This window comes from Scyliorhinus canicula, chromosome 2 (genome assembly GCF_902713615.1).
Source record: "Scyliorhinus canicula chromosome 2, sScyCan1.1, whole genome shotgun sequence".
Classification (NCBI taxonomy): Eukaryota; Metazoa; Chordata; class Chondrichthyes; order Carcharhiniformes; family Scyliorhinidae; genus Scyliorhinus; species Scyliorhinus canicula.
The window spans coordinates 213,549,832-213,564,373 of NC_052147.1; the positions used below are offsets into that span (position 1 = coordinate 213,549,832).

The following is a 14,542-nucleotide window of genomic DNA, read 5'->3' on the forward strand; positions in this document are numbered from 1 at the left end:
CGGCCTGTCATCCCTTCAACTTTGCTTTAAATGGTCTGAATTGTGGTTGCAGATTTACGCTGGGACAAAGAAAACAGCGAGGACGGCGTCAAGACTGGTATTTTGGGTAATGTCTTTTTGAAATAGACACTTGTGTAAAAGGGATACTTAAAAATGTGCGGTTAATGTTTACAGCTGAACTTTGCTTGGTTTCAGGTCTTTGGGGCGCATTGATTTTGGCCTTAATGACTGGCTTGTCATGTTGCAGCTTCTCATGGACATTGACATATTTTGATTCATTTGAACCCGGGATGTTTCCACCAACACCCCTGTCGCCTGCCCGATTTCGGTAAAATATGTTTTTTTATATTAAATACGTATTTATATTGGAATTATAATGAGTGGATAACTAGCTGATTACTGATGCAGTTATGCTATGTATATCAGTCAGTAGTTATAGACAGCATGACTGGAGGACAGGTTAAGAATCAGAGTCGTCATCTGGGTAATGAACTTGATTGACATCTTAACAAAAACTGAAAATACTGGACAATCTCAGCAGGTCTGAAGGCATCTGTGGAGATGGAAGGGAGCTAACGTTTCGAGTCTGAATGACTCTTTGTCTTTGTCAAAGCTGATGTCTTGTCCTGAGCTGAGCTTTTCATGCCTCATGTTTCTATCAAGATTACCTGTAGCTTTTGACAAAGCATCATCTAGATTGAAACGTTAGCTCTTTTCTCTCCCGACAGATGCTGCCAGACCTGCTGAGATTTTCCTGCATTTTCTTTTGGTTTCAGATTCCAGCATCCACAGTAATTTGCTTTTACCTGTATCCATCTGTGGTATGGCTCTGCTCTGCTCCGCTTCTGACTTGCTTCACTCCTGCCCTACCACTCGCCCATAACTTTACAATTTCCAGCCTGAACCCTCCATTCGCTAACCACCCATGGTTTTCCCAATGCATTTTTAAAATTTATTTGATGTGGGCATCACTGGCTGGGCCAGAATTTATTGCCCACCTCTAATCATCCTTGAACTGAGTAGCTTGCTAGGCCATTTTAGGTGGCATTTAAGAGAAACCACATTGCTGTGGATCTGGAATAAACTGTCGGCCAGATGAGGTAAGGATGGCAGATTTCCCTCCGTAAAAGACATTCATGAGCCAGATTGTTTTTTTCGATAATTGACAGTGGTTTCACCATTATTAATGGTCATCATTAGACATCTTATTGAACTCAAATATCACGGTGGGATTGAAACCTGGGTCCGCAGACCATTTCCGTTGAGTATCTGGGTCACAAGTCCAGTGACAATACCGCAATGCCTTAGGCCAGTCAAGATCAGACATCAAAGTTCAGTCAGAAATAATACCTGGAACAATTGTCCTTGCTCTACTTAACTGCATCAGCTGTATTTAGAGATCTTGAATCCACTCTCATTAACTTCCCGTGCACCCCCCCCCCCACTACTACTTTGATTGTTTTCAATCACCAACAGAATCTCTTAACTGTTTTTGCTTCTGAGCTATCTTAGAAAATGTCATATATTAATGGTACTTAATAAGAGCATAAAATTGTGGATTTAAAAAAAAACTTTTTATCATAAATTGTTACCTTGTGTTTTAAACTTTGCTTTGAATGGAACGCATTGTGTTGTTTAAATTAATGTGTGGGTCAATTAGAGCTTTAATTCTTGGGTTATTAAGTGGATGCTTTACACATTATCAGCTTTAGTTTTTATTTTTAAGTATGACATTCTTCTGAATGTGAATGTTGTCACATTAATTTCTGATGACAAAAAAAAACCATGACAGACCCAAGAAATCAGAGACAGAAATATTGAATGCTTTGATTTGCAGTTGTTAGATTCTGATTGGCTGTTCTGACAACACACGTGATTGGTTGGCTTTGTGTAAGTTGGTAGTTTGTGATTGGTTGCTTGTCTTCTATGCATATATTTGAAGCCATTCTTTGAGCAGATCCGGAAGTGCAGGAGTTTGAACTCTTACAAAAGACTGATGTGCTCAATGTGTAACTTTGTATACAGTAATAAGTCTTACAACACCAGGCTAAAGTCCAACAGGTTTGTTTCAAACACGAGCTTTCGGAGCGCAGCTCCTTCCTCAGGTGAGGAAGGAGCTGCGCTCCGAAAGCTCGTGTTTGAAACAAACCTGTTGGACTTTAGCCTGGTGTTGTAAGACTTCTTACTGTGATCACCTCAGTCCAACGCCGGCATCTCCACATCATAACTTTGTATAAATATAGATAGATCTGCTTTTAAGTTGAGAAATCAATGTGAATAGCCAATTTATATGGTTCAGGTTACCATGAGAACTCAACAGAGTGAAGACAATACAATGAAAAGTAATAATTGTGATATCAAGCCTGAAAGAAAAGGAAAGCAGCATAAGTATTTCCACAATTTAAGTCCAGTGAATGAATGCATCAGAATAGTGATATGCATAACGTTCAATGGACTTGCAACAATAGTTTACACACGAGCTAAGTACTAAAGGAGAGAGAGTTATTCGTCTAGATTATGTCTCGAGTATCCAAGGCAATAATGAGGATTTTTCAGCATTTGATTTTTATAAAATGTGGAAGTGTTGTTTGCATTGCTTTTTCCAAAATCATTTTGCATGCTGCATTTATTATATGCCAAGCTTTAACATTCGACTTGTACAATAACAAGTGAATGTAATCTTTTGTGCCTCAGGTTCAATCAGTGCTTTTCCACGTATTCAGTACAAAGCTCCACTTTCACAGACAAGCCTATTCTCATTTCTATATGAAATGTTACCTTAAAAATAATTCTAGATTCTGCTTCGAACATTGTTTGGAAGGGAAATCTACAGCCAAGAATCCCTCTATTTGTGTTTTATTTTAGAAAATCTAGTCGTTTATCTAGTCGTTTTTGGTGTTCTTAAATTTATTAATTCAACCAGTAAAAATAGTTTTACCTGATTTGAAATAAATTAACTTTGACTCCCATCAGATCTCCTATTCACCGTCTATTTTCTAATGTTTGAAATGCATCCTAAAGTACAATGTCAGCATTGGTTGGGCCAGTTAGAAAAGTCTTGCCAGTGATTTTTTAAAGATTCAGATTTACTTCTTTGCTTTAGTACCTTATCAATTTTGTCAATAGTTAAATCAACTTTTGCTCCTGCTGCTTAAGGTTTATGTAACTGCACCATTGATTGTCTCTTAAAATTTAATCATTTAGTGTTTATGCCGTTACGTTATTCTTTTCCCAAAAATGTCCATCCCTTTTATCCAATCTGCCAAGCATTATTTCAAATCAATAAATTTTGACTTTTGAAAATGTTAGCTATAATAGAATCAATGACCCCCCCTCACTACCAGCTCCTCTTCAAATCCAAGCTGTTTAATGTATTCTCGAGATCCAGCTGTGTGATTATGGTCTATTAATGGGAAATTAGAAGCGTAGCTATAAGATTTAAAAAAAAATGAAAGTTCATTTGATCACTCGCGCTGAAAGTACAACAGCTTTCCTTACAATACGTAAAAATATCTAAAGCTTGAGGGAGGATTGCTACATACTTCTGAATTACCACACATCTGGATGAAGTGATAGTAAATAAAAGTAGCCAGCATGGATCTCAAAAGGGACTTTTAACCATGGCATTTTTTGAGGAAGTAACTGAAGTGGCAAGTGGGGAAGTGCAGTAAATGTGGTCTACATGGACATTAAGAAAGCCTTCAATAGGTGGTCTACATGGACATTAAGAAAGCCTTCATCGCGGTGCGGTGGTTAGCAGAGTTGCCTCATGACCCTGAGGACCCGGGTCACTGTGCATGTGGAGTTCTCCCCGTGTCTCACCCCCACAACCAAAGATATGCAGGATCGGTGGATTGGCCACGTCAAATTGCCCCTTAATTGGCAAAAATGTGAATTGGGTACTTTAAATTTATTTTTAAAAAGAGAAACCTTCAATAAGATACCATATGAGAGATTATTATAGAAAATGAACATGTGTGAAATTGTAGGAGGGCCATTAACTAGATTAAAAATTGTTACAAAACAGGATAGGAGTTAAAAGCACTTTTTTCCTGAATAGTTGGAACTGGAGTTCCTTGAGTTGAATTCTTCAGCTACTTCCATTCACTGTGTATATTAATGATTATAAATATAGGCGCAGAGTGTGTAATGTTGAAATTTGCAGATGGTACCAGAATCTTCCGTAGAAAGGCCATATGGGCTTGAAACGTTGATAGTGTTTCTCTCCATTTATGCTGCAAGACTTGTTCAGTTTGTCCAGCATTTTCTGTTTTTGTTTCAGATTTCTAGTATCCACCGTATTTTGCTTTTACCAAAATCATCTTCATTCCTTAGAATACTAAAATAGATGCAATGGGATACTATTAAAATGGGGAATGGACTTCTAAAATGGCCGATGTCCGCTAGTGTGAGGTGATGCATTTGGAGAAAATTATACTCTGAATGGAAATAAGACTTGGTGCTGCGAAAGAGCAAGAGGATTTAGCGGGAATGTTCATGTAACAGTTAAAGATTGTACCTTGGGGTGAAAGGCTTTTAATAAACTAATGGTATATAAAGGGCAAACAGTAATAGGGCTATGTAACTATGAACTATGTTAAAAATTTTGAGACAGTCAAACGGGGAGGTAGAACCTGACACTTTCCAAGAAAAAGGGACCATAGGTACAAAATTTGACAATTTAGAACAAAGCAGGAGTGCAACTTCTGCACACACGAGTTTGTTGAAGTGGAAATAATCAACATTAAAAATTAGATTTGATAGGCAGATGGAGGAAATGATGTTAAACGGACTGGGAGTGAAGTTGGGTAAATGAGATAAGAACTGTTTGTTCACTTAGTGTTTTTAAAAAAAAAATTGAGTGCCCATTTAAGGGGCAATTTAGCATATCCAATCCACCTATCAGGCACGTCTTTTGGTTGTAGGAGTGAGACCCATGCAGACACTGGCAAAATGGGTAACTCTGCACGGACAGTGACCCGGGATAGAATCCGGGCCCTCAGCGAGTTCACTTAATGGTTAACCACTGAAATTAATTGGTTGGGCTGAATGTCCAACGTTGTAACTTTAATATTTCTATAACAAATAGAATTATTTGCTGTTACAGCCCCTACCACTTACACCCTTCCCATGTATCCATGACAACTATCTATATCTGGAAAATGGCATTGAGTAAATGGCATTGATGTGGGTCAATTCCACTTGGAAAAGGATCAAGAACAAGAGAGCAAAGCTTTAAAGTGATTTGCAAAAGAAGCAAATGTGAAGTGAGAAAACACCTTTTCACAGAACGAGAGGTTTGGGCCTAGAATGTACTACCTGGAAGTGTGCTGGAGGCAGGTTCAATCTAAGTATTCAAAAAAGTATTCGATTGCTTCTATTCAAGTAATCACGTGCGGTGGCATGGGTGCTGAGACACTGTTATGGTATGTACGTGTGTATAGGTATCAAAATACCTATCACAATATATTTTGTATACTTGACAATTATGTGCATTTGTTGGGATATCCTTTGAAGGAACCTTCATGTTTTGTTGTTGTTGCTGAAAAAAGGAGACGGAGGGACATTTTATCTGTGAAGCAATGTTGTGGTGTATTGGAAGTAGTCTTTATTGGTTGGCAATGTGTGTAATGCGAGTGGTATTCCCAAGGCAATGTGACGTGACAGTATCTAAAGGCCTCCCAATAAATGATTTGCCAAGCAGATTGGCTGAGGTCACTGATGAGCATGAGAAGTGATGTTGCTTGTGCAAATATGGCGTTGATGATGTACAAAGAACAAAGAAAAGTACAGCACAGGAACAGGCCCATTAGCCCTCCAAGTTTGTGCTGATCATGATGCCCTAACTAAAAGAAAACCTTCTGCCCTTACTTGGCCCGTATCCCTCTATTTCCTCCCTATTCATGTACCCATCCAGATGCCTCTTAATGTGCCTGCTTCCACCTCATCCTCTGGCAGCGTTTTCCAGGCACCCACCACTCTGTGTGGAAAAACCTACCGCCACATCTCCCTCAAACATTCCCCCTCACCTTGAACCTGTGCTCCCATGTAAACTGACACTTCCTCCCCTAGAAAAAGCCTCTGACTATTCATCCTATCTATGCCTCTCATAATTTTATAGACCAACATCTGGTCTCCCCGGAGCCTCCGTCTTTCCAGTGAAAACAATCTTAGTTTATTCAACCTCTCCTCATAGCCAACATCCTCAAGACCAGGCAACATCCTGGCCAACAGCATGGTAACACAGTGGTTAGCACGGTTGCCTCACAGCACCAGGGTCCCAGGTTCGATTCCCGGCTTGGCTGTCTGTGCGGGCTCTGCACGTTCTCCCCGTGTGTGCGTGGGTTTCTTCCGGGTCCTCCGGTTTCCTCCCACAGTCCCAATATGTGCAGATGAGGTGGATTGGCCGTGCTAAATTGCCTTTCGTGCCCAAGAGGGTTGGGTGGGGTTGCTGGGTTGTGGGAATTGGATGGAGGTGTGGAGCTTGCGTGGGGTGCTCTTTCCAAGGGCTGGAGCAGACTCGATGGGCTGAATGGCCTCCTTCTGCACTGTGGATTCTATGTTCTAACCTTTGCATTCTCTTGTTGCTCGTTCTGGGTGAGTGTGCTTAACACTCGATTTGGCTCTGTTTCATTACTTAGCTCTGGAGTCGCCAGGTATCGTTAAGATACCACCACAAGTTTCAAGGTCAAGTTCAAAGCAATAAAACCATCCACCAATTAGTAAGTTCAAACAAATGAGTTTATTATAGTACAATTATAATCTACTCATGCACACGCTAAGATGACTAAACTATTTCTACCACTAGATAAACCAATACTTATCTTAAAGGGAACTGCCGGATCAGGGGACAAGGCCTCTTGCTCTGCACTGGTCTGCAGACTTCAGGTTGGTACGGGTTAAGAAGGGGTCAGGAGTGTCTATCTCTGGTAGCGATCGTTGTAAGCACTTACTTGCTGGCGGCTGCTGTCCCAAACCTCTCCTCTCTCTCGGTCAAGGTCTTCTTTGGTAAAAGCTGGTCGAGGGGCTGGTGCAGAGAGGAGGGCTGGTCAAGAAGAACGAACTAAGTGTGGGACCTGTCTTTTATAGGTACTAGGGCTTCGCGCCCTTTTGGGCGGACTCTTTACCTGCTGGGAATCGATTGGGTCTCTTCCCAATCGATTTGTTTGAATCCCCCCAATACTGAGACTATCTCTCGGCTACTGGGCGAGCCTTCAGGTGCTTTGTTTTCGAACCCCGCTGGTGCCGGGGTGTGTGGTTTCCCATACACTGTTGCAATCACTTCTCTATTTGTGTCCACTGTCCCTGGGATCGTTCCATTGCTATGTTAACTATCCCGGAGATTGCCTCATTAGTATGCAGAATGTTCGTTTCGGTGCTGTCTGCTCTCTTAGCAGACAGAATACACATTGGCTTGGTGCAGCCTGCTTGTGCTGCAAACATTGTCCATTTTAACCTGCAAGCTTTGCGTTCCTCCATTTTGTATTGAGGGAATGGCCAACTTTGGTGGCTACACTCTCCAAACCTTCCATGTCCTTCTGATAATGTGGTGACCAGAACTGCAAGCAATACTCCAAATGCGGCCGAACCAAGGTTTTATATTGCTGCAGCATAATTTCCCAACTCCTGTACTCAATACCCTGGCTGATGAAGGCAAGCATGCCATGTGCCTTCTTAATCACCCTGGCCACTTGATGCCACTTTTAGGGAACTGTGGACCAGCATGGCCAGATCCCTCTGCAAGTTAATGTTCCGAAGGGTTCTGCCATTGACAGTATACTTCATACGTAGATTTGATCCTCCAAAATGCATCACCTCGCATTTGTCCGGATTAAACTCCATCTGCCATTTCTGTGCTCAAGTCTCCAATCTATCTATATCCTGTTGCACCCTCCAATCCGACAATCCTCGGCACTGTCAGCAACTCTGCCAATCTTCTTGTCATTCACAAACGTACTCATCATACCACCCACATTTTCATTCAGATCATTTATATACACTACAAACAACAGCGGTCCCAGCACTGATCTCTGCAGTTATCGGTAGAGTGTAGAGACTAGTGTCAGTTGAGTGGAGATTGTAGATTATTGTTTACTATGAGTAAGTAGTCGAGCTTATTAAGTAGTGTAAATAAATGTTAACTTTGTTAATGAACTTAGCTTCTCTGGTCTTTGTGAACACTACAACATCCATCCTGAGAACAAGAATCACAAAGAACACTACACTTAAGTGGGCCAACTCTTTCTCTTGCTACCCTGTTGCTCCTAATATATGCATAAAAAGCCTTGGGATTCTCCTTTACCATGTTTGCTAAAGATATTTCATGGCCCCTTTTAGCCCTTCTAATTCCATGTTTTACATCCTTCCTACTTCAACTGTACTCGAGGGCTTCGTCAGTTTTTAGATGCCAAGACCTATCGTATGCTTCCTTTTAACTAAGCTTACAATTTCCCCTGTCCATGGTTCCTGAATCCTGCAATTTCTATCCTTCATTTTTGCGGGGACACGCCTGAGCTGCACTTCAGTCAACTGGCCTTTAAAAGCCTCCCACATGTCAGACGTGGATTTACCCTCAAATAGCCACTCCCAATCCACATTCTCCAGTTCCTTTCTAATTTAGATGTAATTAGCCCTTGCCCAATTAGGCACCCTCTCCCAGGGGCCACTCATCCATGACTACCAAAAACCTTAAGGAATTATAGTCGCTAAGCCCAAAATGCTCCCCACTGAAACATAAATCACCAGGCCTGGCTCATTCCCGTTCCTTGACGCTAGTTCTTCAGCTACCCATAGTAGAGTCGAAGTGGTGAGTTGATTTCTCCCAGAATCCTCTTCTGCCACCTCTGCTGGATGGAGACAAGGAGCAGAGTTTGGTTCATGATAGCTTCATTGTGAGTGTCAGTGCTAAGCCGATATGTTCACGGCGGGATCATCTCGTTTCATCCCATGTGAAGATGGTCCAGTCCTCTTGCTCTTCTTGAGGTTAGAGGTGCATGAGTCATGAGATAGCTCCAGATGAAGGCTGGCAGATGTGGGCACCCTCTTAAGCAGCAAAAGCTTTGCAGTCAGAAGTGGTAGTCACTTAGGAGCATCACTCGTGGTCAAAACGATTGAAGGTGAGGTTGTCCCTGACAGCCTTGGCACATCTCTGAATAGCCTTGGCATCTGGGAGAGCTGCTACAAGATCTCTGCCTTGATGGTCCTGCCTGTCGTCCTCATCTGAGGCGTTTTGCAGTGCCTCTCTCCTCAATTGGCAATTTTTCTCCCCTTTGCAATGGCATATTGTGCAAGGCACAGCAGATGATGACAGTCTTGGCCACTCTCTGTGGTATGTATTGTAAAGATCTGCCGGATTACTATCGGAGGCATTTTTAGTAATCCTCCCACGATAACCTGATCTCCTGCAAGATAAAATTCCCCTTGCAACAATTAATTGTTGAGCTTCCCAATTAATGACAATGTCAATGGACACTAACACGGTGACCCTACGGCTGGATCTGCTGTGCTTAACCTCACTGACTTGAATTGCCATGTGTGCTGCAGCTGCCTCACTTGAATATGACAGACAACTGCAATTGTGGACCTAATCCTATAGACCAGAGCCTGGCCTCCTTCAGACACCACCTGCCCCAAACATGCGCCGGAACCTTCTGTCCTGTTGCTTCAGGAGCCAAGAACCAGCCCCACCCACTTGCCAGCCATAATGCTGCACTGTTTGATGACTCGAGCATCGTACTGTCCACCTCTTTCTGCTTGCATCCTTTAAGCTGCTGAGTTAGACAAAGACATAACCTCATCTCCAATCGAAAGATTGCAAACCTCGCCTGATGCATGCCATCTTTAAGCTATTGGGAAACAGAGGTACAAGCTTCTCGTGTCATTGACTTAATTTGTTGGACTAATTTGTTGAGCTTTCCAATTAATGAATATTCATGGTATGTATGTGAATAAGTAATATGTTATAGCCACATGTCAGTGTGTTGGTCACTCTGTCTCTGACGTGCTCCACCCACTTTATCTCCGAAACTCAACCCGACGTCGGAAAACAAGATTTCAACTCCTGCCTCATGAATTCCCCTCACTTGGCATGTTTCCCACTCTTAACAGGCTCCATAAAATGCCGCCCTTAGTTTTTCATTTGATGTGTAACTCGCTGTTATGTTGTAAGATGACCCTTACATGGCATTAGACGATCTGCAGATATTGTGACATAGAATAAAAACAGAAATTCCCTGAAATAAAACTAGATGCATCTGTTAGGAAAACCAGGGTAGTTTTAAGGGATATATATTTGTAAACATGAGAAATAAGGTATAGTTTTTAATGGGTTTAATTGAATATTTTTGTGCGTGGAAGGGTAAAACCTGTAGTTCGATTCATGCTGGACATTAGGGGTTGGTTAAGACCCAACTTTGTTTCTGTTGTGCTTGGAGAGAGCTACAGCTTGAAGAATAAATAGGCCAGATGAGGTATGCAGACAGTACGGGAGCTACAACGAGGCAGGCTTCCAAAAGTACAATTTACAGCCCAGGTAACCAGGGAATTGGGGCAGAAAGCATAATTAAGGAGTCTGGAGTTAAGTGAACAGTGACCAAGGTATTGTTCAGAAGAATTCAGAAGAGTAAACAAAGTGTTCTGAGTTGAGGAGACACTCTCAGTAACTCCATTTAGTACGACAGCATAGTTCAGAGGTAGATGAAACGCCTGTTGCTATTTTAATACAGACTGGGAATTGGGAGTTAAGGAAATTATGAGCAGTTTGCAAAGCAGTCAAGACAAATAAATCCTGAAGCAATTAGTGTAAAATCCTGGACTAGGTTCGCTGTTAAATGTGGAGTGGAAGCTTTGCTTAAAAGTGGCATTTGGAAAACCTTGTCAGCATTTGGAAATTTTCCTTGACAATCTGGGGTGTTCTGAGGAGACATCCACAAACATTCGCTTGGGGGTTCAGAGTGGAGAGTGTATTTGCCGACAGTCATCTTGTGTGCTTAAAACGTGATTGTATTAAAGAGACCATTGTAGTTTAAGATATACTGGGCGGTATTCTCCGCTCCTGATAAAAATCAGGATGGCCGTCGTGAAATCGGCCGAGGTTCACGACGGCCTCGGGGCCCGCTCCCCGCACCTAATTCACTCCCACCCAGGGGGCTAGGAGCGGGCCTCTGTCTTTCCCGGCCGCGACTTCGTCGTGCCGGAAATGACGCGCAAAACGGCGCATTTGTGAGGTCATCCGCGCATGCGCGGGTTGCTGGTTCCAACCCGCGCATGCGCGGATGACTTCATCATGCAGACGCCGCGAACCGCGCATGCGCGGTGGCCGTCTTTCTCCTCAGCTGCCCGGCATGACGTGGCGGCTTGATCTTGCCGGGCGGCGGAGGGGAAAGAGTGCGTCTGTTTTGGACGCTGGCCCGACGATCGGTGGGCCTGTCCCCTCCTGAGCCCAGTCGTGGTGCTCCTGTGCCAATCGGGCCCCTAGATGCCCCAAACGGGCATCTGGTGCCCGTTTCACGAATGCAGCGACCAGGTGTGGTTGCTGCCGTGGTGAAACGGGCGTGAAAGATCGGGCTCGGAGAATCGCCGTTCGCCGTGAAAAACGGCGAGCAGCGATTTTTACGAGCCGGGGGGGTGGGGGTCCTCGGCACTGTGAGGCAGCAGTGCTAACCACTGTGCAACCATGCCATTCCGTAACTGTTGAACTAAGGGGGGAAAGTAAAAATGTATCCTAATCCAATTTCTTTCTTTATTTTTAATAAGTTTAGAATACCCAATTCATTTTTTTCTAATTTAAGAGGCAATTTATCGTGGCCAATCCACCTACCTTGCACATCTTTTGGGTTGTGGGGGCGGAACCCACGCAAACACGGGGAAAATGTGCAAACTCCACACACTGACCCAGAGCTGAGGTTGAACCTGGGATCTCGGCGCTGTGAAGCAGCAATGCTAACCACTGTGCCACCGCGCTTAATTTCTTTGTTAATAAAAAAAATTCTTGTTGCTAAAAACAATGAGCAGTCATGTGACTCTTACTCCACGTTTTATATTTAAAAAAATAAAAGCTACGTTCTTTTGAACCAGGGTTCCATTCTGGGATCTTCCCATCTAGTTGTATCAACAACTGGGATCATAACACATCGATATTTGTCAAAATAAATTACGGATTACAAAGCGGGTGACATCCTTTCAGAATGGAAATTAATGAGGAATTTGCATGTAAAACATGACTCCATAATTATTTTCAGGGGATCCTTAATGGCTTCTGTACAACTTTCAGATTGAGCATTAATTTGTGTGTTTGCTAGATGTCTTCTGTTAAATAACTTCTAAATTTCCAACTTTAATGCAAATTATTAGAATTATTACACATCTTTTTCTGCTAATTAGAGCCCTTTGGCGTGGATGTCAAACTAGTTTACAGTTTTTTCAGAAAAAAGTTACAATAAACAATTGCTTGTGGTTTGATAGGTTTGTCCAATTCTATTTTATAATAAACTTTCAAAATTCAGATTGCTATTATGGGTTTTGACATGTGTAATTTGAAGATGCAAACGGTACAAAAGTCGCTGTTTCAGAATCCATGTTTATTGCAATAATTTGACATTAGCACAAGTGAAATAATGTTAGTTTGATTTTAAGATGGTTTGCAAATATACATTTAAATTAACGGTTTCAATTATGAAATTAAGTATCCATATTAATTTTTTTTAGTAACCTACGATATTAGAAACTTAACCTTTTTTATAGGAAAGCCAACTGTAGTTTTTATAATTGAATGCACATGACATCCTCGTGCATTTTTAAAATCTATGTTTCACTCTTGCCATTGGCAAACTCATCGTTACATAATATATTCTGACAGCATGGATGCCATGAAGGCACTGTCAGGCAATGTACTGGTAATTTTAAGATGAGGACTGAGATTTCACTTTTGTTTTTGCTTATCCGTTTGAGATTTTAGTAGGTTTCCTGAATCAATGTCCTATGTCAGGACATCTTTTTAAGAATCAAAATTTTACCGTTCAAATTCTTTGGCATAATTGCCCCGGATTTCCTGGATCAGACTTGGGCAAAAATTGATACTCAAATCTGTTCAACAAAAAATTGTGGGTAAATTTTCTGACAAGCTCATTTCCATATGTTAGAATGAAAAACTAGTGCAAATATTGCATATACATTTATTATGGATAGGAGCAGGAGAATGAGCCTGGGTAAAGTGCTCTGTCGGAGGGTCAGTGCAGACTTTATGGGCTGAATAGCCTCCTTCTGCCTGGTAGGATTTCGCTGATAACTTTATTTTTTTTAATATAAATTTAGAGTACCCAATTATTTTTTCCAATTAAGGGGCAATTTAACGTGGCCAATCCACCTAACCTGCACATCTTTGGGTTGTGGGGGCGAAACCCATGCAGACACGGGGAGAATGTGCAAACTCCTCACGGACAGTGACCCAGGGCCGGGATTCGAACCCAGATCCTCAGCGCCGTAGGCAGCAATGCTAACCACTGTGCCACCGTGCTGCCCTTCGCTGATAACTTTATGATAGCACCATTAGTCAGGCGAACAGTGGAAGGGCAAATGTCTTTTGCCAAGACGTCTCACTGGAGTCTCAGCATTGTTACCCAAAGTTGTGCAGGTTAGGTGTATTGGCCATGCTAAATTGCCCCTTAGTGTCCAGAGATGTGCAAGTTAGGTGATTGGCCATGATTAATACCTGGGGTTACAGGGATAGGGCAGGTGAATGGGCTTAGGTAGAGTTCTTTTTCTAAGGATCGGTGCAGACTCCATGGGCCGAATGGTTTCCTGCACTGTAGGGATTCTGACATTGTTATGCTCAGATATGCTCAGTAAGAAGGCCATTCCAACTGTTTCCAAATGCATTTTATGGATGGGTGACAGGTTGGAAATTTTTGAAAAAATCAAGGAAGAAAATTACCAATAAATCCCTGCAGTCTCAATTACACCACCATTAGCTGATCTTGGATCTGTGCTGCACCTACATTTTTGAGCATTGTTCCGCTCTTGCACAGAAAAGTTCCAAGAAATTTTGAGCCAGTGCTTTACTTTTAAAGTATTGGCGGGTAAAAATAGAATTTAAAAAAAAAAATTGAGTACATTTTATTGAAATGTTTCCAAAAAATATATTCATAGTGTATCTTTCCAGGTAGGTCGCGAGTCATTGGCATTGTTGAGAAATGGGGTATGTGGTTTATTCTGGGATGTCACAGCACTGGGGAGGGATCATGGACACTGCAAAAGCAAAAGGTTTCTTGAGATCTTGGAACATGGATTAAAGGGAAGTTTTTCATGTTGAAGACTGAGATTTGGGGTCTGGGAGTAGTGGCAGTCATAGTTTGCAGTTTTGTGACAGTGGTGGGACAGTCAGCCTGGTAGTCTGATTGTTCGGATCTGCGGAGTGGGCTCTGGGATGTGGCGACTTAACTTCCGGTCTCTCCGCTCCCTTGGCCAGCTTGAAGGATGGGGGTGGAGTGGTTGCTATGGCCCTCCGTAGCTGGCTAAGCCCATGTACATGGTGCTGACCACAATC

General features: G+C 42.3%; 1 protein-coding gene across 2 annotated transcripts in view; it reads left to right on the forward strand.

Annotated features, from left to right (window-relative positions):
* Positions 1–14,542, forward strand: part of arl6ip6 (ADP-ribosylation factor-like 6 interacting protein 6) — a 52,381-nt gene that overhangs the window by 473 nt on the left and 37,366 nt on the right. For both annotated transcript variants that reach the window (XM_038789555.1, XM_038789554.1), the window contains exons 2-3: positions 53–106; positions 196–328. In XM_038789555.1, the coding sequence (XP_038645483.1) occupies positions 53–106; positions 196–328 (187 nt within the window). The remainder of the gene's footprint in view (positions 1–52; positions 107–195; positions 329–14,542) is intronic.